The sequence below is a fragment of the Euleptes europaea genome, chromosome 6 (genome assembly GCF_029931775.1).
Source record: "Euleptes europaea isolate rEulEur1 chromosome 6, rEulEur1.hap1, whole genome shotgun sequence".
Taxonomy (NCBI): domain Eukaryota; kingdom Metazoa; phylum Chordata; class Lepidosauria; order Squamata; family Sphaerodactylidae; genus Euleptes; species Euleptes europaea.
The window spans coordinates 51,980,068-52,002,019 of NC_079317.1; the positions used below are offsets into that span (position 1 = coordinate 51,980,068).

Below are 21,952 nucleotides of genomic sequence, written 5' to 3' on the forward strand. Positions count from 1 at the left end.
CCCATAAATTTGTGCTTTGTGCTGTCCAATTTATTTTCCTAATAGTTGTTTGTTCAGATATATCTTAAGGTTTTTTTCTTTTGTCTGCTCTTTTGGTTTATTTATATTCCAATATACAAACATGGACCTTACTTTCTCCTTCACCGAGTGTTTGTTGAAATAATATTAACCAAAACAGTAATAATAAACCATGTTATTTCATGGAACTCCTCCTTTTTGATCCAACCCTAAAAAATTGCCTATTCCTTAAGCTTGGATTTGTGAATGATAATATGCAAATTACTTCACTTCCCTTCAAAAAATGGTATCACCATAACTGGTCCTTTAGTTTTATACTAATATTAGTAATACTAGCACTATTATTACTTTTATATTAGTAACACATTCTCCATGTTAAAAAGGCTTGCTGATTTTGTGCAGTTATTTCCTCATCATCGACGCAAATGCCCCTTTCCATTTTTCATTTCTGTCCCTAGTTTGAGAACCTAAAGAAAATACTTTAAAATTCCAAAATATGTCAGTGCCCTTAAAAATGGTAGTGAGAAGAAAACATCTTTAATTTTAGCTTTCCCATGGAAACATTTTTACCTTGAGAAGTTCCATAAGTTGTTCTTGTTGTCCAGCCTGCCTCAGTTTATCTCCTCGCTCTGTCATCTTCCAGTGCAGTTTCTCCCACTTCTTTTTGAGCTCTGACATTTTGTCCTGAATGGAATCTGCAGCAAAGTGGTTATCCTGAACCAACTGATTTCCACCCTGGAGATAGAGGGAGCATTTGTTAAAAAACAATCTCCAGATAGTTCTGTTTATTTTGCTATATGTATTTCAAGTAAAGCTGTCCAAAACAAAAACCCTGCATATGTACCTCAAGACTCTCAATCACCAGCTCTGGTCTGGATTGTATATTTGACAAATAGACAGGAATACATATACATATTCTAAAGGGACAGCCATGTTAGCCTGTTGTAGCAAAATAAAGCAGAAGTCCAGCGAAGCTTAAAGACTAATAACCCATTCCTGAAACCCACAGCGGCTGGGGACAACATGGCTGTGGTGCTGCCACAGTGCCTCCATGGAGGTTTCACAGCTGCCCTGGGGGAAAAAAGGGTTTTAAATAAAAAAACACTAAAATGCTGTGTCACCAAAAATGGTGTTGCAACAACGCCATTGCGCTAGGAGGCATTCCCAGCACAAAAGGGGTTAGGAAGCTCCTAATGGCAGCTCCGCCCCCCCCCCCCGGAACACCCCAGGAATGCCTCCCAGGATGCTGGCAGGAGGCAGTGCTGGCATCCGAGGGCTGTACTGCTGCTGCGGTCCAGGGGGGCCGGCAAAAGTGGCCCAACGCCGGCATCTGTGCCAGTTTGCATGGCACAAGTGGCACAGATGCTGGGGTAGGGTCATGCCAGCTCCTTTTGTCCCCGGCCCCCCAGGAATGCACTGTAACTGTCATATCGCTGACAGCAAAGTATATAAAATAATGAATTATCTGAAGCTCATTTCTAGGATTCTGAAAGAATAGCCTGAAAATCCAGTAGAAATTGGTCAAGCACTCTCAATATTAATGTTAGAAGCTTCCTTTAAATAAAAAAACACATGAAACTCAGAAACAAAAATGATTCGTAAATGTCCTGATTCAACACTATGTACTGTACATATAAGCATTGGCGTGCTTGTTTACTATTAGTATTTGGCACTTTGCATGGAATTTGCATTCAATCTTAACAGTTTCTAATCAAACAAGAATTGTTAAAACAGTCTCAGTAAAAGATTTACCACCATCAGTTCCATGAAGTGCTTCTTGTTGACCATCATTTCCTGTTCTACAGCCTCATGCTTTTTCAGCTTGCGTAGGATATTTGTTGGATCACGGTAGGACTCATCTGATGCTATCTTGTACTTCTCCTCCATCCATATCAAAAGCTCTGCAGCGTCATAATTAAACTCCTAGGATTGCATATATTTGAATTTTAAAATGGTTACTGATTTTTAGAGTAGGTTAGGACAATCCCCACTGCTTTGAAGGAAAAAAAGGATCCTTGGTGCTGTGAGTCAAAATAAGAACCTTGTGTGTCAAGAATCTTGGGCTAATCTTTCAAGAACTTGGAATAATAGAAAGCCCATTTTTGTTAATCGTTCTATGTTAAATTCTCCTATGATCACCAACATTTAACATTTATTTACTACAAAATTAAAAATTGGCACAGTTCCAGTCCAGAAGGTTTAATGACAATATTTTAAAAAACAACACAATCAGCTTGCCATTGGTGAGTTGGTGAGGGAGTTTGCAGAATCCTAGGTAGGAAGATTGTGTGCTTTGATGGGTTTGATCTATTCTCTTTAAAGCAGAGCATCTAATATATGCACAAAACCAGAGATGCATTTCACTAAACTCTACCATATGTGAAGTAGGTGAAAACATTTAACTGGAGAATGTGTTCAACGCAGAGTGATAAACCCAACTTTTGTACCGGTGTGTGGTGACAGCCTCAGACCTGTAACAGAAGAGAATCCAGTAGCATCTTCTTTCTCTGTTCATTATTATTAGTCAGCCATTTCCACCTTTTCTGTAAAGCATGCATTTTCTCTTCAAGGCTGCAAAAGAAGTAACAGAAAGTTCAGTTTCTCCAAAATGCATTGTGTAGGATTGGGGAGGGGGCAGCAGGTAGGAAATTTATCACAACCACTAGATTTCTAAAATATGTTTTTTCCCTCTACACCCCACTGAATGTTAATATTGCAGCAATGCACACGGCATTACTGTAGTTGACATCAGCTGAACACATGGCTCAATTTAATGTTACTTAGCACACGGGGGGGGGAGGAATAAGCTGTCTTTTCACAGATTGGTTTAGCACACTTGGAAACCTGCCAAAGATCACTGCATATATTGTTGAAGGCTTTCACGGTCAGAGTTCATTGGTTCCTGTAGGTTATCCAGGCTGTGTGACCGTGGTCTTGGTATTTTGTTTCCTGACGTTTCGCCAGCAGCTGTGGCAGGCATCTTCAGAGGAGTAACAGTCCTTCAGTGTTACACCTCTGAAGATGCCTGCCACAGCTGCTGGCGAAACGTCAGAAAACAAAATACCAAGACCACGGTCACACAGCCCAGATAACCTACAAGAACCAATCATTGCATATCTTTGTTATTAATTTAATGAATTATTTTCCTGCATATGCGTTTTGGTCCCATAATGATTGTGTGTGTGTGTGTGTGTGTAAAGTGCCGTCAAGTTGCAGCCGACTTATGGTGACCCCTTATGGGGTTTTCAAGGCAAGAGACTAACAGAGGTGGTTTGCCAGTGTCTTCCTCTGTATAGCAACCCTGGTATTCCTTGGTGGTCTCCCATCCAAATACTAACCAGGGCTTAGCTTCTGAGATCTGACAAGATCAGGCTAGCCTGGGCCATTACAACACTATTTTTATATAGAGAAAAGAGTTGGTTTTTATACCCTGCTTTTCTCTACCGCAAGTAGTCTCAAAGCGGCTATCACCTCCTTCCCCCACAACAGGCACCTTGTGAGATAGGTGAAGCTGAGTTCTGAGAGAACCGTGACTAGCCCAAGGTCACCCAGCAGGTTGCATGTGAAAGAGTGGGCAATCTAAACTGGTTCTCCAGATTACAGTCTGCCACTCATGTGGAAGAGCAGGGAATCAAACCCAGTTCTGCAGATTAGAGTCCTCCACTATAAATCACTACACCATGCTGGATCAAGCAATAATATACAATGAAGAAATATAACTGAAATACGCGGGATAAACAATACACTGGCTAAATTCGGACAAACCATGTTTTGTCATTATAAGAACAACCTTGGAGTCCACAGGTTCATGTGCTCTTTCCTCTCCTTCATTTTGCATGCAGCTAGGATCTTGGTTCACAACAAACCATACTTTGTTGTGCTGTCCACTATACAGACGAGAATTCCAAACCAGGATGAAACCAGACTTTGGAATCCTTGTCTGTAGGCAAGAAAACAAACTACAGTTTGCTGTTTCAAACAGTTCAGATGTCATGACAAACTGAGATTCACTCTTTTAGTTATATATAAGGGGGTGAGAGAGGGGGAAACATGCAAGACTGAGGACTTCCACAACTGAACAGAGCTACAGACACAGAACTAGGAACAGACAAATCTTGTGGTTGGCTTTGATCAGTTATATGACTACTCTATTCAGATGTCAAAATGCTTGTGGATTGACTCCCAAGTAAGTCAGGAGTAAGTCAAGAAAGCAGAAAAAGTCTACAGATTACACAAAAAAGAAGTAAAAAGAGGTTTGGATGTGCTTCTTATAGTTATGTATGACAATATCCTTAATCTCCACTTTCCTCTCCTAGATCTAAGAAATATTGAACATGTACATGTCAGAAGCAAAATGGTTCCTCTCCACCAACTGTTCTCCATGCTCATGAAGTGCATCTGCCCGGTGTTTTAACATCAGCAGTACTTTTTCGAAATCCCCATGTTGCCTCAGCAGACTCTGAACAGAATTCACATGGTCCTGCAGAGACAGAAAGAAAGCTTCATGACATCCCACATCTCAAATTTATTGTTTTTGTATTAGGTTTGGAGGTAGCATTATTCTCTGTGGTACAAACATCCTGCACATTATGTTTCTCAGTGAGGATGAGAAGACTTTTGTATATGTGAGTAGCTGAGATTGTATTTTTGACTAACAAGTAGGACTTTCTCATGTATCAGCAGAGCAGAGGAAGCCAAACCAAGGGAAAGGCTACTATTAACGTCAGTGGCCTGAGGAAAATCTTTTACTCAGGTGCAAAGCAAAATCAACCAATCATTGCCCATAAATTAAATATAAGAGTGCAAATCTTTACACTCAATCTGAATTATTTTTTAAAATATATAAGGTGAACTGGATGCTAGAATCCTATGAGTCCCAAATGAAGGGGAAGAAATGGTAGATTTGTTTAAAGAAAAGAACCTCTCTGACCCAGTAGTAGTTCTACAACTAAAATACCACAATAATGTAAGCCCCCTTGAATCATGAGGAAAGGTGGGGTATAAATGTTTTGATAAATAAAGATTTTTTAAAAGACAAGATCCAAAGACTCTCATCAAAAGAGGTTAACTAATGAGAATAGTCATGTTAAAGCACCACCACCAAACAGGTGATGCCAACATTCTCTCTCTCCATTTCTGTGTTGACCCCATGTGAAGATCCACAATACAGGCCAATGGTGGGGTCAGGCCCCCTTCATAAGGTGGGGGCAGACCTGAGGGAAGCCTTCCTCCCCCAAGTATATAGCACTGCCAGCCTCCACCCCACCCTGCCTTGTGTAGCCAGAGATCAGGAGAAGAAGCAAGGCAAAGGTTGGCGTAGGCCCAACCGCATTGGTCACAATACTGGGAGACATGATTCATACTTCCCTTCCCTAAGCAGTACTAAAGGAAATTAATCCAGATTTTCAGATAGTTACAAATCGTCTGACTTCCAATGTAAATTTGAAAACTCAAGCTTGGATTTACCCCCAGGTTATCGGTTTGGAGGAAAGCCTCATGGGTGGCAAGGGCTGCATTGATACGGTCAACTTCTCTATTGAATTTTTGTAGTTCCACACCCTCCTGCAGCATCTTTCGTCTCTTTGCCCACAATTCATCCAGCTCAGTCCTTTTCTGATCAAGTTTACGCATGGACTCACAAACATCCAGAGCTTGGATGCTGGATGAGACATCCATTATCTTTTGACCCAACTCTTGCAACTCCATAAACCTGCCAAAAGTTCCATGAAAACAAAACACTGATTATCTTCACAAAAGAATCCAGGCATTCCTCCATCGAGGACAGACATGTTTGACACACAATTTTAGTGACTAATTCAAATTCTTATTTCTTTTTTGTATATTCTCCTATTTTCTCTACCTTTTTTTTTTCATTTTTTGATTTGGGAACTTGTACAAATGCACAAAAATATCCAGTGAACATATATCAAGGTTGCATAAAACAAGACTATGGGTTGGATCCAGCTGTAAACTTCTGCTATCAGAAAGAGGAGTGATTTTTGCTAATTTCCCTTCCAAACTGCAGGCACTCAATTAACTCCCACCCCCTGTGTATTCCTTGTGGTCCCCTATTCTTCAAAAGCAGTATTTTGAGGAACATTTAGGATACAACTGGAGGGATCAGGTGAGAAAGTCCTGTTCCACTGATAGCAATCACTTCCATCAGTGGAAATTACCACTGGATCAAACCCTATAGACATATGTTATTTCTAAGAATTAAGATTATGAAAGCTCTAGAATTTTAATTATAATGATGACATGACCTATTCTGCTAAGGATTCTCACTTTAGTATTTAGTGAACTCTAGATGTAACTTAATTTAAAAGGGAAACCATATCCCTTCAACTTAGTAAGGACAGGCATAATAATGGTTAATCTGGCCTCTCCTTAATACAGAAGTGCTTGGTACCATGTCTAGGTCTACTTGTAAAAAGAATACACCACTAGAGAAACCTGGATAATAAATATGGGCTTTTGTCATACCATTTGAAAGGTCCCAGACCTGTAGAGAAGATAATATCTATCCCCATCACCCAGAACTAGATGAGTTATTGGTGCTGAATTTCCTCATGCTTTACCTTTTGCTGTGGCTGTGTAGCTCCTTCAGCAAATCTTGGTGCCCTTGTAGTAGTTGCTCTGCAGAAACCACATCTACACCCATCTCCTCACTGGTTAGCATCTCCTTCATGCCATCTGCCCATAACAGGAGTCTACGACTGTCTTGCAGAAAGGTCTGCTGGTCCTGTGTTGCTTGCAAAGCTTTCCCTTTCTCATCTGTCTTTAACTTTAATGTTGACAGCAGCACCTCCATGTCTTCTACCTGTTCCTTTATGGCCTTGCTCTCTGCAGGATTGGTATCCTTGACCCTGAATGATAAAGCCATTATTTCCCAAATTAATTCCTCAACTATGTTTATAATCCAGTGTGTTCCACATTCCTAAACAATTCTCGACATTTTGGTATTCCATTTTTCTGTGTGACTTGTCCACATGGAGGTTTGTTTGGATCTTGGGTGCACCCGATAAAAAGTTGGTTTAGAGTAGTGGTTAAGGTTATGAGTTTTTTTTTGGCATGGAAGTCCCCAATTCAAATCATATTTCCACCATAAGCAAACTGGGTGGCCTTGGACAAAGTCCTTCTTTCAGCCTATGGGGGATAAAAATGCTGATCTACTATAAATGACTGCAGTAAGAATTGTTGAGGTAATGTATGTGAAGCACTTTGAATGTTTACAGAAAAGTTGTGCAGCAGCATATAGGGCTGAGTGCTTCCACCATTCCCACCCACTTATGCAGACCACATGGTCATGAATATCCCATGATCCCATGCAACTCCTGAATGATAGAAGAGATGCCTGTGTACTATGCATGTGTGACATGCAAGGATATAATTTATCTTATAAATATGGTCAATGAAAATAGGTATTGCAGATTACTTTTATCCATATCCATGCTAGACTTAATTTAATGAAATTTAATGAAAATGGGTATTACAGATGTGAGAGCCAGCGAGGTGAAGCAGTTAAGGTGTCAGACTAGAACCTGGGAAATCCAGGTTCAAATCCCCATTCATGCCATGGAAGTTTGCTGGGTGACCTTGGGCCAGTCACATTCCATCAGCCCTGACTAGGGTTGTCAAGTGTGGGTTGGGAAATACCTGGTGATTTTGTGGGTGGAGCCTGAGGAGGGTGGGGTTTGGGGAGGGACTATAGGATATAATGCCATAGAATCCACCTTCCAAAGTGGCCATTTTCTCCAGGTAAACTGATCTCTGTCACCTGGAGATCAGTTGTAATAGCGAGAGATCTCCAGTCACCACCTGGAGGTTGGGGACCCTAGCCCTGACCCTGGCTAGTATTTGGATGGGAGACCCCCAAGGAATACCAGGGTTGTGACATGGAAGCAGGCAATGACAAACCACCTCCAAACATCTCTTGCCTTGAAAACCCTACAGGGTCACCAGAGGTCAATGTGACTTGATGGTAAAATAAGTAAATAAATAAATAATTGCAGATTACTCTTACCCATATCCATGCAAGACTTAACCTCCTAACTATTTAGTCTAAATTGGAAGACCTTTTGGAAAGGGCACATGTGACCATTATTAATGTTACCCCCCATCAATCTCCGTAACGTTAAATCAGAACCAGAATAACTACAATGCAGCAAACAGCTGATTTCTTACGATTTGGCCACATTCTTCAGGTATTCAATTTTTCTCTCCTGAACTAAGATATCTCTCTCAAGGGTACTGAGTCTGCGTCTCTGTGCCTCTAGAACAGCAGGCATGTTCCCGTGTCCTAAATCCTCAAGATGAGTTAGTCCATCTTGTATTAACAATTGAGTGTCCTGGCAGTCCTGAAGGAAAGTCTTCACATCAGCTACACCAATCAGTTCTGAGCCCTTCTCTTCCCTTAATGTCTCCAGTCGCTCCCACCTAAAAGTACAAAAGTAGGGTTAGCTATGGTTAGTCAGTGATGAAGCAAAGGAACTCTGCCCACTCAAGCACAGTGACACTTGATTGTCATGTTAACTTTCAGTGTAGAAAATCTCATCAAATACATGATATTATATTATTACTTCTTTTTGTACATTACTCGCCCTGTGCATAAAAATGTGCACAACCATTAGGTCTTAAAAGTATCATGCATTTTTTTCACAACATATTGGATCACCTTTGCATTTTCTTCTGATGAGCCTTAGCCACTGATTTTATTATTCCTTTTTAGAATTGTTCCTGCTGTTAAGTAAAACTATTTTAATACTGTCATGAAACCACCTCTGAGCCACATCTGTCTCACTAAGATACAGTTCTCTACCTATATTTTGTACTTGGGAAAATACATATGCTTCCACCAAATGTAAAGAATGAACTGCATGAAAAAATTAAGCACGGGTGTCCCTTTCAAACACTTGGAAGTGGGAGTCTATTTCTTCTATGTTTTTAGAAGGATCAGTTGTACTCAACTTCACTGGACTTGATGAAAGGTTGATATATGTTATGATTGGGTATCCATACAAAATATAAATAGGCCTTTAGACATCTTGGTGTCAATAATGTATTTGATATGAACCACTTTTTACCTCAAGTTTATCTCATTCTGGAGGGCTTGAATCTCCTCCTTTTTTCCAGGACTGCTCTTTGAAAACATTTCTGCTAAGCTATAGATCTCTTCCAAGTGGTTCTTCCCAGTAGCCAATTCCATTAGAAATCTCTGAAAAAAGAAAGTGTGAAAGTAAATTAAAGAATAAACTGTCCACCAAAAGTGACCATACCTGCAAAATGGATTATAACCTTTTATTAAACTTCCTTTTTATCACAACCAATATTCTTCCATACCAATTTTGCTTTCTTTTCTGCTTTTCATTGAGCTCATTGTGGCTGTAAAAGGCATTCACACCAAGAAGGATAGTACTACACCATTTGCGTCTGTCTTGGTGCAAAGGCATTTTTAGGGAAAGGCGAAGCCCCAAACCCAGTGCATTTTAGGAATAATAACCTTGTTCACATGGTCAGCTAGCCTGGTTTGAAGATTAAGAGATTCAAGAGGGGTTGTGGCTCAGTGGTAGAGCATTTGCTTGGCATGTAAAAGGTCCCAGGTTCAATCCCCGGCACCTCCAGTTAAAGAGACCAGGCAAATAGGTGATGTGAATGACCTCTTCCTGAGACCCTGGAGAGCCGCTGTCAGTCTGAGTAGGCAATACTAACTTTGATGGACCAAAGGTCTGATTCAGTATAAGGCAGCTTCATGTGTTCAAGAGCCCTGGATCTCAACAGCAAATTTTCTTTGAACTCACATCAATGTTTAATTCCCTTAGGGAGCACAACATCATTATACCATTCACCCTCCCACCCCCACCCCCCAAGGGAACAGACCACATGTATTCCCCAAATGCCCCTATATATTTATGGCAAACCAGTGATCCTACACACTATCATTCTGTGTGTGTGTGTGTGTGTGTGTGTGTGTGTGTGTGTGTGTGTGTGTGTAAAGTGCCGTCAAGTTGCAGCCGACTTATGGTGACCCTGAAGCGGGTCAATGCTTTTCAGTTCTTATGCTCTTAGAATGGTCCCCTTCCTGAGAAGAAGTATGTTATCTTATTCAGTTAGACACCCACTAGACAGGACTCAATGCTTCTTACCGAAGTAAGTTTTCTCTTAAGTGCTCCAATAAATTATGAAAAGGATGTGAATGTATATGCAGTTTATTTTACATATTATATATGCATGTAAATGGTTACAAAGTTCTAAAATGTGATAAAGTTCAGACATTATGAGTCTTAAACATGTTCATGTATGCAAGCAGTTTTTAAACAATCTCCATTCCTCTATATAAGAGTTCAAACCTTAAACCAGTAATAATATTTCATTCAGGAAATATAAGTTACAGAAATCTTGTAAAAAATTGTTAGTACAATGAATAAGATCTGATTTAGTTAAAAGCATCTTAATTCAAAGTACCTAGAGAACATCATAGAACATAAGACATACTTCACCTAGTCATGTCATTTGCAAACCTCCCCAGCACGGCAGGGCCTAGAGAGATCTGAAAAGTTCCTAATTCATGTTAAGGATATTTAAACCTTTCTGGTCCTCTATGTGTTATTTTAGTATTTAAATGTCTTTGGTGTATGCAATGGTTAGAGAAATCTCTGGTTCCATGAGTTCATGCAAGAGCTGAAGTCATGAGCCCTTAAAGCATATTTTCAGTCCATGCCAGGACTAAGTTCATGAAACCATAGAGAAATCTCTAAATGTTTTTAGCCTATGAAAGGCCTATGTTAAGATCAGGGAGATCTATATGTATGTGCATGCCATCTTTAGCTGTGTCAGAACTAGAAAGCTATGCAAAGCTTAAAGCCATGCGAATGTCAGAGTTTTGTGTAAGAACTGAGTGCAGAGGTCTCCCTGTCAGCTAGAGAAACCTCTGACTCTTGCTCAGAGAATGTTCAGAATTCTCTCTGTTAGCTAGAGAAACTTCTGACACAAGCTCAGAGAATAAGCTCCTGGTCTCTTCAACTCTTTGAAGGGTTGAAGAGACCTGTGTAAAGGGAGCTATAGGTTTTACAATCTCCATGTCTGTCAGGACTGGGAGGCCTATACAAGGCTAGATAGATCTTTGTGAGAACTCATTAATCCTTGCTAGAATCAATGAGATCTCAGTGTTTCCATATTTAAATATGGAAAGATCTAAACTCTTAGACTCCACACAAAGGTTGATGGATTCTAAGAGTCTCCATCTTATTCTAAGAGTCTCCATCTTATTCATAAGGCATTCAGTTCAGATATCCAGTCCTAGTAAGGGCTGGCTATCTTGAAAAGAATCCCCCTTTTAGGGAGTTCTCCAGTCTCACGGAAGACTTGTAAATGTTAGAGAAATCTATAAGTACCCAGTCCACACAAGGACTGAATACTTAGAGAGATCTCTTTAGGCAAAAAAGTCTTAACCCATATGGAAAGTCTGAGAGCCTCAATCCACGCAAGAATCAAGGCTCAAAGTCTTTACATCCCAGGTAAGGGATGGAGAGATCCATTCAAGTCAACGGGTATCAACTTGTTAGGAACTCTAACTCCTGGCTAGGAAGTTCCTCCTTATATACCTTTCAAGATCAGTATCCTTTCCTACCCTTGACAGTACTTGGTTGGATCTGATCTTGAGATTGTTCCAGTGCATCAGCACTTTTGGAACTTGGAGCAGCAGCGTTGTTACTCTCACCTTGTAAGGATTACCTGTTAGGTCATTTGCTGACCTGGCCATGTACTAAACAGTCAGTTTATGGCTTTATGATATTTCTTCAAATATAACTTTTCCCAACATTCTCTTCATGTTAAGAATACGGTTAATTTGACTCTCTTCTTACCTCTGAAAGACCTTCTTAACTTTAAAAGGACTTAAAACTTCACATAAAATCACATTGTGACATTTCATTACATCATTGCTCACAGTCACCAAATGTTATCAGAGCAGATGCTCTCTGCGTTTCTGTGGAGAACATCCTGGAAGCTTCCTTGCTGGCTTCAAGGTCACTCTGAATAGCCTCAGAAACAAGCGCCTTTCTAAAAGGGCAATCAGTCAAGGACGGGACTGCTGCTCCTTGACTAAACATTTAAGCTGAGTCATTTCTTTTGAGAGTCAGGCTTCTGAAAAACCTGTTTTCTCCTTACATATGAAGTCTATATGGATTTCAAATGGGAAAAATCTATATTCTTCCTTCATTAGTGCATTTGCCCATGACAACCCTTTTGGGGTTTTTATGGCAAGAGACTGGCTTGCCAGTGCCTCCCTCTGCACAGCAACCCTGGTATTCCTTGGTGGTCTCCCATCCAAATACTTACCAGAGCTGACCCTGCTTAGCTTCTGAGATCTGATGAGATCAGGCTAGCCTGGGCCATCCAGGTCAGGTCACACACTATCATTAAGAGCTATTAAATGGTCTTGTTTATTATGTACATATGTATGCCAAAGGCACAAAGCACCTTTCTTAAGAAACAAGGGTGACTGTTTGACCAGTGTTCATAACATTGCTATATTTTTAATATACTAAGTAATCACAACAAATTATTTTAAATGGCATTGCTTTTTGCACTCTAATCTTGAATATATTGCTAAGGATCATGTTGGTAAAATGTTGTTGTCCCCACTTTTACAAAAGTTTGAAACAGTACTTCCAAATTTATCTCAGGCAAATGTAAAAAGGGCAGAGAGGGCTGATAGTTAGATGATGTAAACATGCCATACCATTGTAGTGTAATGGTGAGTGTGACACCACAGTGTGGTGTGTTGGACTAGAACATAGGTCATGAAGGTCTCTAGAAACTCTTGGGTCAGTTACTCTCTTTGAGCCTTCCACACCTCACAGAGTTGTTTTGAGAGTAAAATGAAAAATCATATGTGCTGCCCAAAACTCCTGGGGAGAAGGGCTGGATAAAAATATAGTAGATAGAATAACAGACGGACAAACAGGTTCTCAGTAAGAATTCTGGGGTGAAGGAGTACCTGATATTTCTGCTGCATAACTTCCACATTTTCTTTTGGCTGTTTAGTTTGGAAAAAAATTTCCTTGTCATTTATCCAAGACTGAAATTCTTCACAGGAACTGTAGAACTGGTAAAGTTGGATTGCCTCCTCTAATGCTTTCCTCTTGTGCTGTTTGGAGGAAAATTGGACTTTGAAAAAGCACCTGAACATTTGTGGGGAAATTCCACAGTTGCCTTGAGTATTTTTGGAAGTCAGCCTTTTTTCATTCGGACTAGCTTTTCATGACAGGAGTTAAGTGGTAGGAATGGAGCTTACTGTTTCTCATATGCTTTTTTTGCATACACACTATATGCTTAAAGCATTGTTTTCAAGTATGAGCTTTTAAACAGGATAGTCAATACTGTAATACATTAGCCCAACAATATAAAAGGATAGAAGACCAACCAAAAAAAGTGTAGACACTATCACAAGCTCTGTAGAATTTCCTTTTCCTATCTAATATTCAAAATGATATCTGAATCACACAAAAATGCAAACCTTTAGCATATGCCTCACTCTTGGTCTATTCTCAAAACTATATTAAGTTGTCAGGTTATCATACCTTGAGCCAGTCTAACAAAAAGGCTAGAATGTTGTTCTATAAACAATTATTCTTTGTCTTCTTAAAGGAAAAAGTTAACCCACAAGTTATTATAAGAAAAACATGATACCTCAGCCATGGTCTGCAGCTTTTCATACAAAATATCAATCTTTCTCTTGCTTCTCCAGATGTTCTCTGTGACAAAATGAGGATCAGAGCCAAATGGAACAATAAAGGTAGTTTTGGCTGAAGTCCCTGACAGCGATTGATTTGCAGGGGCTTTGCTTGTTCTCTGGATTGTGATGCCATGGGCCTCTGCATTTGCTTGCGGCATTGTTACCATCTACCAACAGAATGTGCCAACAAATATAATTTTTTTGTTGAGATCTTAGTCACTCACAAAATCAACATGTATTTGCTTACACTTGTATTTCCTTACACATACATTTACATATAGCACAGACTACTGTTTAACTAGGACAGAACGATCTATGAAGCACAGAAGAGCAGTGAAGGATTTTCAGAAGTATGTTGTACATTGCATTAGTTAAACACACCATTCTTAAAATCCACCTGAATGTTGTGATGAAAAGGTTTGTCTCAGATATTCTTTTTCAAATGCGCTTACCTTCATGGGGTTGGGTATTATGCAACTCTCTCCCCCTTCTCCCTGCTGTTCCAGGGACCAGAAATTCCCCCACCCCATCACTCAGCCATTCTGGTTTGTTCGTTTGTTTTTGCATGTCTATGCTATTCCTATATTGCCTAACTTCAACAAGACCCAGGTAACCATAATTATTGGAATTAAAACAAAAGATGGAGAAATTAGCAATGACATTAATAAAATTAAAAAGTCCTTTATAGAATATTACCAGGAATTATATAAGGCAGGTTCTGTAGAAAGAGATAATATCAAAACGTTTTTACAAAATACCAATATACCTAAAGTTAATAAAGCCCCAGGTCTGGATGGCTATATAGCTGAATTTTATAAAAAATTAAGTCACATAATTAAAATTCTGTTATTTAAAGCATTAAATGATATTTTTAGAAACTGAAAATTACCAAATACGTGGGCAGAAAGTAACATTATCATTATTCCCAAACCAGAAAAAGATGCAACTATAACTAGCTCCTATGGACCCATTAGTCTTCTAAATATTGACTATAAAATGTTAACTTCAATTTTAGCAAATAGATTAAGACAAATAATAAACAAATATGTTAATCCAGACCAAACAGGTTTCATCCCTAAAAGATATTTAACATCAAACATCCGGAAAATTTTTAACCTACAGGAATATATAAAGAAGACAACAGATAAAGCCGCTTTTTTATTCTTAGATGCTGAAAAAGCGTTTGATAGAGTGGAACACCAATATTTGAAATAAACCATACTTAGTTTAGGTTTTGGAGAAATTTTTTACAAATGGATTAACATCATATATAATAAATGTCAAGCTACAATAAGAATTAATGGGGAAATAACAGAAAGTTTTAACATCATATGAGGAGTTAGGCAAGGCTGCCCTCTGTCTGCTCTATTATATGCTCTATCTCTAGAACCTTTAGCAATCTCAATAAGAGATAATAATCAAAATAAAGGCATACGGATTAAGGGCAAGGAATTTAAATTAAGCCTTTATGCAGATGACATAGTGCTCTTTCTAACAGAAACAGATACATCTGGAACTGAGATTAGAAAAGTTATCACAGAGCTTAGTAAAATATCTGGATACAAATTAAATGCAAATAAATCAGAAGTTATTTTTTTAACTTTGACAACAAAAAGGAGAAACAAATATGGGCAGAAGATCTAAGAAAAACAGAAAACGTTAAATATCTAGGTATCTGGCTAAGTAAAGATAGAACTAAATGTTTAAATTTAAATTGTGAGAAAACAGCTAAAGAACTAAAAGAATATGTCCAAAAATGGCTTCCTCTAAATGTCACACTTCTAGGTTGAGCCAATTTAATTAAAATGATGATCTTACCAAAAATAAATTTTATTTTCAATAACTTATTTGTAGACATACCAAAGAAAATGATTGAAGAATGGCAAAAGATCTGTAATAGATTTAATTTGGCAGAATAAAAAAAATAGATTCAGAAATAGCAATCTATATGAATTTAAAGGCAAAGGTGGGATAGGAATGCCAAATTTACTCAATAAAAGAGAAGACAACGGATGAATTTTTACGAAAATGGGAAGGCTATTTTGATTATGTTCAACAAAGGGGCTAGACTTGTAGGAATAATATTTAGATTATATATAAAATGCAATAATTAGAATAGAAGGAAATTATTTTGTAAATTGTAAGGATAATATAAAAGATTCTTGAGATGTAAGATGAATAGACTCTCCGAAGGAGTATAAACTGCATGAATGTATGTGTGATTATATGTTTGTTTGTTTGAAAATTTTTAATAAAATATTTATTAAAAAAAAGGAATGCCAAATATACTAGTATATTATCAGGTAGCTAGAGTAAAGTGGTTAAAATCATAGGTAGTAAACGTTGAAAAAGAACCTTATATTAAAATTGAACAAGATTTTGTTAAATTTCCACTAAACAGATGGCCATGGGTAAAAAAAAAATGATGGGAATTTTTTTTATAATAAAGATAATAACTGCATTAATACCATTCTAAAACAATGGGATGTATTAAGAGAGAAACCAGCCCCAGATATTTCCCCACTGTTTTCCTTCCTTTGGAACATCTTAGCCGAGAATCCAGAATTCCACCTCCCTCACAGAATAAAGACAGATAAACAGAATGATTATCATTATTGGATTAAAAATAATAATAATTTAGAACCTCTCAAAAATTTGGATAAGAAAGAAGTTAATATTACCTTTATAGAATAAATACAAATGAAAAAGTATTGGAATAATTTAAAAGAAAAAGAATTACCTGAAATTAGAGAAAAATCTGAGTTTGAGAAATTAATGCTTCAAGATAAAGTTTTAACTTAAAAAATATATGCAATTTTAGTAAAAGAAAATTTAAATTCAACATTACGCTATACGGACAAATGGAACATTTATTTAGATAAACCATTGACCGATCAAGAATGGGAATATATTTTTTCAAAGGTTTCTCAGTTAGCTTGCAAATAAGAGAAAATCTAATTAAGGTGGTATATATGTGGCATCTAACTCCAATTAGAATAAGTAAAATCTACAAATCAATGAATGATACTTGCTGGTACTGCGATAAAAAAAAAAAGCAGACTTCATTCATATGTGGTAGAAGTGTGAGAGAGCTATAACGTTCTGGACTGAAATAGTGAAATATCTGTCTGTTGGAATGAAGATTGATATCCTATTTAACCTGAGATACTTTTGTTAAATTTAGCCCCTAACCTAACTAAGGATAAATGATGTATGGGGTTACACATGATAACTGCTGATAGAATGACTTTTGCCAGACATTGGAAACAAAAAAATGACTCCAAAGATAGAGGAATGGTTGGTTAAAGTAAAAGAAATATATGTATTAATTAAGTTAACAACATATCAGAAAAATGGTGATACAATGAACCTAGACGAGCTATGGTTACGAACTGTAAATAAAATGGAAAATCTTATAATCAAGGGTGGGAAAGGACAACTTTCTGCGATGACAGTCTAGCTATTTTATACAGGACTAAACCGTGAAGCTGTAATATGGAAATTCAGGGTGTGTTTTCTTAAGTTTACACACACACACACACATATATGTGTGTGTGTGTGTGTAAAGTTATATATATATATATATATGTATGTATATATGTGTGTGTATATACATATGTGTGTGTGTATATATGTAATGTTATATATGTAGTTATATATATATATATATATATATATATAAAACTATATATGATATATATAGTTATATATATATATGTATGTATATATGTGTGTGTGTATACGTGTGTGTATATATGTAAAGTTATATATATATATAACTTTACATATATAACTATATATGAATAACTATATATGTATAATATATATTATATATGTATAACTTTATATGTATATTATATATAATATATATGTGTGTGTAAAGTTTATATATATATATATATATATATATATATATAGTATTTTAAATTATGAAGACTGATATATGTTTTTCTATGTTTTTTTGTTTTTGCTGTTGTTAATTTTATTGAATAAACATAATTAAAAAAAAGTCCCAGGTAACCAAAGGCTATAGCTGCCCCAGACAAGATTGCTTATGTCTTCCTGATAAACAGGCATACAGGCTCTACCTCAAAAATGCCCCCCCCCCCAGGAGCTTCCAAAAAATCCCCATAGGCGCGAATGCCCGAATTTTTTCAGGAAACCCGAAAATAAGCCAAATTCTCATATTTACCAGTATGGGAATTTTGCTTATTTCAGGTTTCCCTAAAAGATTCGGGCCCAATAACCCCAACCCAAAATTTACTGGATTTTTTTTTTTTTTTTGCACAAGCCTAGTCTTCAGTGTTGGTTTTACCATTGAGAGACATAAACCAGATTCAGTCTTGACCCAAACAAACAAAAATGTTGTCGAAGGCTTTCACGGTCAGAGTTCATTGGTTCTCGTAGGTTATCCGGGCTGTGTAAATACCAAGACCACGGTTACACAGCCCGGATAACCTACGAGAACCTACGAGAACCAAACAAAAATGTGTTTGTGACATCTGAATATATTGACAGGTGAATCTTGCTTGAAATGGAATTCCACAGTTTTGGTGTCACAACTGAAGAGATTCTTTCTCAGCTTGCCACCTGTCTAGCCTCAGAAGATGGGGGTGCCCAAAGGCCCTGAGTGATCACCATAATGATCTGGTAGGTTCATATGGGTGTAGGCAGTCCTTAAGATACACCAATCCCAAGCCATATAGGGATTTAAAGGTCAACATCAGAAACTTTTATTTATTTTTTATTTGTATCCTGCCCTTTTCTGGCAAAACTGGGCTTAGGGCAGCTACATATAACTACAACAACTGAGATTTCATTCTGAAATAATATTCCGGTGCTTGCTTCAATTGGGCCTGGAATAGGGTTGCCAGCTCCAGGTTGGGAAATACCTGGAGATTTTAGGGTGGAGCCTGAGGAAGGCGGGGTTTGGTAAGGGGAGGGATTTCAATTCCATAGAGTCCAATTGCCAAAGCAGCCATTTTCAACAGGAGAACTGATCTCTATTACCTGGAGATCAGATGTAATAGCAGGAGATCTCCAGCCACCACCTGGAGGTTGGCAATGCTAGTCTGAAAGCAAATTGGAAGCCTTTGTAGTTTAATCAGGACTGAAGTGATATGGTCCCTATGACCCACTCCAATCGACATTCTTGCAGAGGCATTCTGTACCACATGTAGTTGCCAGATACTTTTCAAAGGCAGTCCCATATAGAGTACATTAAAGCAATCTACTCAAGATGTTACCAGAGCAGAACATCCTTTTAGGTTTAAACTTGAGCACTTTTCTTTTTACAAATTAACAGTGCAATCCTAAAGAGAGTTACTCTAAGCCATTGAAATGGGTTTAGACTGGAGTAACTCTCCTCAGAATTGCACTGGAAGTACTAGCTATTATTAGCCATTAACAGATTAATCAGGACACAGTTCTACGAGTAAACATGAAAGCATACACCAATGTAAAATTGCCATACATATTGCAATATGATTTTGGGGGGAAATATCATCAAGCATTAACAAAATTGAAGCAGAAAAGGAGGAAATTATACGGCATGATGTGGACTAAGGGGTCAAAATGTATTTGAATCAGATTTTATTTGGCAATATGCAACCAATGCGGTTGGGTTAGACTGATGTGTAACTAAAAGCAAAAAGAGATGGATCGGATCACATGGGAGCTACATACCAGCAATGCAGCCTGCTGTGCCACAGAATGTGCCTGCTGTTCCAAACAGCTTATTTCTGAAGAATAAGCAGTAATCTCTTCCTCCAAATGAAAATGGCGATGCAACAGAGCTTCTGCACTGGATTCATCTTTCCCATAATCCTTGCTGGCTAGGAGGGTTTGACATTCCCGCAGCCAACAGTCTGCCTCATCAACATTGGCAAAGTACTGATGGGGAAATAAAGTGGTTAATTCACTTTCACCCTGAGATTTACTGACTATTGTTCATCTCCTAGAATAACAAGCTGATAAGGGGCTGATAAGAATATGCTCTTGTTTGGACTTTGCCTCGGTATCTCTAGGTTTCTACCAATATAGATTCTGGAGGTTGGCAATCCTATCAAAGGCAGTTGGCCCTGCCTGAGGCCTTTGGCCCACCTAAGGGTAAGTTGTTGCTGGCCTAGCAGTTTAGCTGCTTATGGCTGGGTAATAGGGTTACGGAGTATTTATTGCATATATTACAATGGAACAGTCTGCTTCTTCACTCTGATATTTGTGTGAGTTGGTTTAGTCTCATGGAGTGGAGTCCCTGCTAGGTTCTGTTTGTTAGTTAGAATTGTAGGCAGCATGAGCTCCCTCATCCTGAAACCAATCACTCCCATCTCTGTATCTCCTTCATAATAAGTGGATGTTGTTTTGAACACACTTGTCACTGCTGTGTGAACCTAAGAGCAGAAACCTGAATGAGTACCCTGTTTCTGACCGGCAAAAAAAAGGGAACATCATATTGATCAAGAGGCCTTTTGACCTCCACTCCCTGCCCCCTCCCACACAGAGACACTTACAGGAGGAAGAAAAGAGGTGGCAGACACAACAGAAAATGAGAAAATATTTTAACTCACTGAGGGCAGCAAATATCTTTAAACCATCTCTAGGATGGAGATAGTCTAAATTTCACCAGTTACCAAATTCAAGAACTGCAGACCAACATACCTGTTTGATGAGTAAAGCTGCCTCCAAAAAGATTTTTTGTCCGTCCATCTTATCTTGTAGCTGTTGCCATAACTTCTGGACATTCTCAGTCTGCTTGTCAACATCCTTCTGGCTTGAAGGATTTTTCTGCCTTAGCTCCCGGCCCTTGAAGACTATCTTAGAACAAGTCACTTTGTGGGAATCACACTCAGCTTGTAGAGCCTGCTAGATGGATGCAACCATGAAGTCCAGCTAGCAATTCTAGTGTGAATTTTGTTGTTTACCTCATTGATCTTTTTTATTTCATTAGTGATAGCCCTGAAGAACACCTTCTCATCCCATTAGCACCAGTCATCTAAGGATTCTCTAATGAAATCCTGTACTATATGATGGCATTTGATGATCCATCAACATGCAACCAAATATAACTGAATATTAGTGTTATTCAGTTATATAGATTCTCGGATTACAATTATTTCTAATGGTAAAGAACCACATAAGTAACAGATGTTAATTATATTATAGTATAATAATAATAATAATATTGTGTTACAGCTAGAGATCTCAGTGAATGAAATTGCATTAACTGGTAAACTTTTAGATTTTTAGATCAATAAAACCTCACATATTAAGTATGAAATCATATGTATGATCACATCAAGATTTCTTTTTTTGCAGAGCTTTAGTATGCACTCATGGGCATCAGTAAAAGAAGGGGACATTAAACAAATGAATTGAAAGTAATGAAAGTTATGGCAAACTGTGCATGCAATTCAGGAATTAGACTTAGAAATGATCTTAACTCAACTGGAACTAAGGAATGAAATGCAGTATGGAGCAAAATTCCAGAAATGGACCAAAGAAATACACTCATAGCCATTTACTGCTGGAAGATTCTCATAGGATGTGATCACTGTTATTTATATAAGCAGAAAACAACCAAAAAAGTGACATTGGCTTCTTGTATGATTCTGTAGAGGAGGCCATGGCCCTCAGTTTATGGGATCTGGGCAGGGCTGTTGACGATAGGATGTTTTGGAGGTCATTGATTCATAGGGTCACCATGAGTCAGAAGCTTGACTGCGAATCTGATAACTTTCTTTTCAGACTCTAAGCAGATTTATAACCCTGAAAATTTGCACAGTCCTGCACTGTTCGAGCAGAGTATACCACTTGATTCTGTTTGTATCTCTTTGTAGCTTGGTCTTTTGGACAAGCTTTGGTTGAAGCATTGGCAAAACTACCTTAAGAATCTGATGGCTTCTAATACACTTTGGTCATTTATGCAGGGAAATTTGTGTTTGGTTTGCTGCACAGTTTTCTACTCCAAATTCTCAAATACTATATGCATGGGGGATCCCGCCCCCCAATTCCAGGAGTACCTTGTGATTAATTAGGCATCCCCAATGAATCACGGAGCTTCCGAGTCCCTCCCCCTGAAAACACAGCCTTGTTGTTTTTCTTGGAGGGGACAGGTCAGCTCTTAAAGGGACTGCGTGTGCTTTCGCTGAGTATTCCTCCCCACCTTTCTTCAACAGCTCCCTTCCGGGAGCTGCCTTCCAA

The 21,952-nt window shown here is 38.2% G+C and overlaps 1 protein-coding gene across 1 annotated transcript in view; it reads right to left on the minus strand.

Annotated features, from left to right (window-relative positions):
- Positions 1–21,952, minus strand: part of SPTBN5 (spectrin beta, non-erythrocytic 5) — a 151,344-nt gene that overhangs the window by 103,095 nt on the left and 26,297 nt on the right. The window contains exons 12-22 of the mRNA XM_056851886.1: positions 20,411–20,566; positions 19,439–19,645; positions 13,016–13,165; positions 9,102–9,232; positions 8,203–8,454; positions 6,597–6,884; positions 5,485–5,728; positions 4,359–4,498; positions 2,490–2,589; positions 1,771–1,941; positions 589–753 (exon numbers count right to left, since the gene is read on the minus strand). Of these exons, the coding sequence (XP_056707864.1) occupies positions 589–753; positions 1,771–1,941; positions 2,490–2,589; positions 4,359–4,498; positions 5,485–5,728; positions 6,597–6,884; positions 8,203–8,454; positions 9,102–9,232; positions 13,016–13,165; positions 19,439–19,645; positions 20,411–20,566 (2,004 nt within the window). The remainder of the gene's footprint in view (positions 1–588; positions 754–1,770; positions 1,942–2,489; positions 2,590–4,358; positions 4,499–5,484; positions 5,729–6,596; positions 6,885–8,202; positions 8,455–9,101; positions 9,233–13,015; positions 13,166–19,438; positions 19,646–20,410; positions 20,567–21,952) is intronic.